At 45.3% G+C, this 2,344-nt stretch overlaps 1 protein-coding gene and 1 long non-coding RNA gene across 2 annotated transcripts in view; one reads left to right on the top strand and one right to left on the bottom strand.

Moving 5' to 3' along the window:
- Window positions 1–837, top strand: part of LOC128382172 (cytochrome b5) — a 10,206-nt gene extending 9,369 nt beyond the window's left edge. The window contains exons 4-5 of the mRNA XM_053342169.1: window positions 69–103; window positions 700–837. Of these exons, the coding sequence (XP_053198144.1) occupies window positions 69–103; window positions 700–781 (117 nt within the window). The 3' untranslated portion in view covers window positions 782–837. The remainder of the gene's footprint in view (window positions 1–68; window positions 104–699) is intronic.
- Window positions 441–2,074, bottom strand: LOC128382179 (uncharacterized). Its single transcript, XR_008323683.1, has 3 exons — window positions 1,999–2,074; window positions 660–1,954; window positions 441–463 (listed from the first exon to the last, which is right to left on the bottom strand). It is a non-coding gene; the product is annotated as an uncharacterized LOC128382179 (long non-coding RNA).
- Between the last annotated feature and the right edge of the window lie 270 nt (window positions 2,075–2,344).

Below are 2,344 nucleotides of genomic sequence, written 5' to 3' on the forward strand. Positions count from 1 at the left end.
TTTAACGTGCAGCAGCTTCCTGTGATGACATCATCATTCTGTGTTTCTGATGTTTGTTTTTATAACAGGACACACCTCTGACCACTCTGAAGGACGACAGCAGGTACACACACACACACACACATATAAACACACACACAGACACACACACAGAGAGACACACACACATACACACACACACAGACAAACACAAACACACACACACATACACACACACACACACACACACAAAGACACACACACACACACAGACACACATACATAGACACACAGAGACACAAACAAACACACACACACACAGATACAGAGACACAAACACACACATAAACACACATACACACAAACACACACAGACAGAGACACACACAAACAGACACAAACACAAACACACACAAACACACAGACGCACACACACACACACACACACTCACAGTGCCAGTTAGGCAGTTAACTAGCTGTCTGTCTCTCTTACTGGTTTAACTGGTTAGTTAACTAGTTGTCTCTCTTGCAGCTGCTGGTTTAACTGGTTTAACTAGTTTAACTAGTTTAACTGGTTTAACTGGTTTAACTAGTTTAACTAGTTTAACTAGTTTTACTGGTTTAACTAGTTTAACTAGTTTAACTGGTTTAACTAGTTTAACTGGTTTAACTAGTTTAACTGGTTTAACTAGTTTAACTGGTTATCTGTGTCTCTTGCAGCTGGTGGACTAACTGGTTGATTCCCGCGCTGGCTGCCTGCATCGTCATGCTGATGTACCGCCTGTACAACTCAGAGGAGTGACATCACCAGCAACCAGCCGCTGTGATGTCATCAAACCCCGCCCCCTTCTCTCTGATTGACAGCTGCAGCAGCCAACAGCAGGGCGCGGATGCTGCAGCTCCTCCCTGACGTAGAGGATTAAAACGAACAGTCTCAGAGGGAAACTCTACACCCCCCCCTATACCCCCCGCCTCCCACCCCTCATATCACTGTACTACATTACCCAAGATTCATTTCATGCTTAATGAAACAACCAATCACGTGGCATTATGCTAATGAATTCAGATCATTTGTAATCGTGTAGAGAAGCAGAGGATGTATAATTCATTATCTTTTTTATATCTTTGTAACTGAATGTAACTCAACAATCAGCGGCCATGATGTCATCACACTGCAGTCATGTGACCTCGCTCAGATCGTAATGATGTCATCACACTGCAGTCATGTGACTTCACTCAGAGGCCATGATGTCATCACACTGCAGTCATGTGACCTCGCTCAGATCGTAATGATGTCATCACACTGCAGTCATGTGACCTCGCTCAGATCGTAATGATGTCATCACACTGCAGTCATGTGACCTCGCTCAGATCTTAATGATGTCATCACACTGCAGTCATGTGAGCTCGCTCAGATCGTAATGATGTCATCACACTGCAGTCATGTGACCTCGCTCAGATCTTAATGATGTCATCACACTGCAGTCATGTGACCTCGCTCAGATCGTAATGATGTCATCACACTGCAGTCATGTGACTTCACTCAGAGGCCATGATGTCATCACACTGCAGTCATGTGACCTCGCTCAGATCGTAATGATGTCATCACACTGCAGTCATGTGACCTCGCTCAGATCGTAATGATGTCATCACACTGCAGTCATGTGACCTCGCTCAGATCTTAGTGATGTCATCACACTGCAGTCATGTGAGCTCGCTCAGATCGTAATGATGTCATCACACTGCAGTCATGTGACCTCGCTCAGATCTTAATGATGTCATCACACTGCAGTCATGTGACCTCGCTCAGAGGCCATGATGTCATCACACTGCAGTCATGTGACTTTGCTCAGATCGTAATGATGTCATCACACTGCAGTCATGTGACCTCGCTCAGGGGCCATGATGTCATCACACTGCAGTCATGTGACCTCGCTCAGATCGTAATGATGTCATCACACTGCAGTCATGTGACCTCGCTCAGATCGTAATGATGTCATCACACTGCAGCCATGTGACCTCGCTCAGATCGTAATGATGCAATATGAAACTGTTTTTATGTATCGATCGAATGTAAATGAAGAATAATCCTGAAGAATCTGACCAAAACGTTTCTTCTTTCCTTCCTTCCTTCCTTTCCTTCATCTTTCTTTCCTTCCTTCCTTCTGTCCTCTGTACTTCTTTCCTTCCTTCCTCCCTTCCTCTTTTCCTTTCTCCCTCCCTCTCTCCCTCCCTCCTTTCCTTCTTTACTCCGCCCTTCTTTCCTTTCTTCCCTCCTTTCCTCCCTCCCTCCCTTCCTCCTTTCCTTCATTCCTCCCTCCCTCCTTCTTTCCTTCCTTCCTTCCTTCCTTCCTTCCTTCCTTCC

This window comes from Scomber japonicus, chromosome 21, assembly GCF_027409825.1.
Source record: "Scomber japonicus isolate fScoJap1 chromosome 21, fScoJap1.pri, whole genome shotgun sequence".
Lineage (NCBI taxonomy): Eukaryota > Metazoa > Chordata > Actinopteri > Scombriformes > Scombridae > Scomber > Scomber japonicus.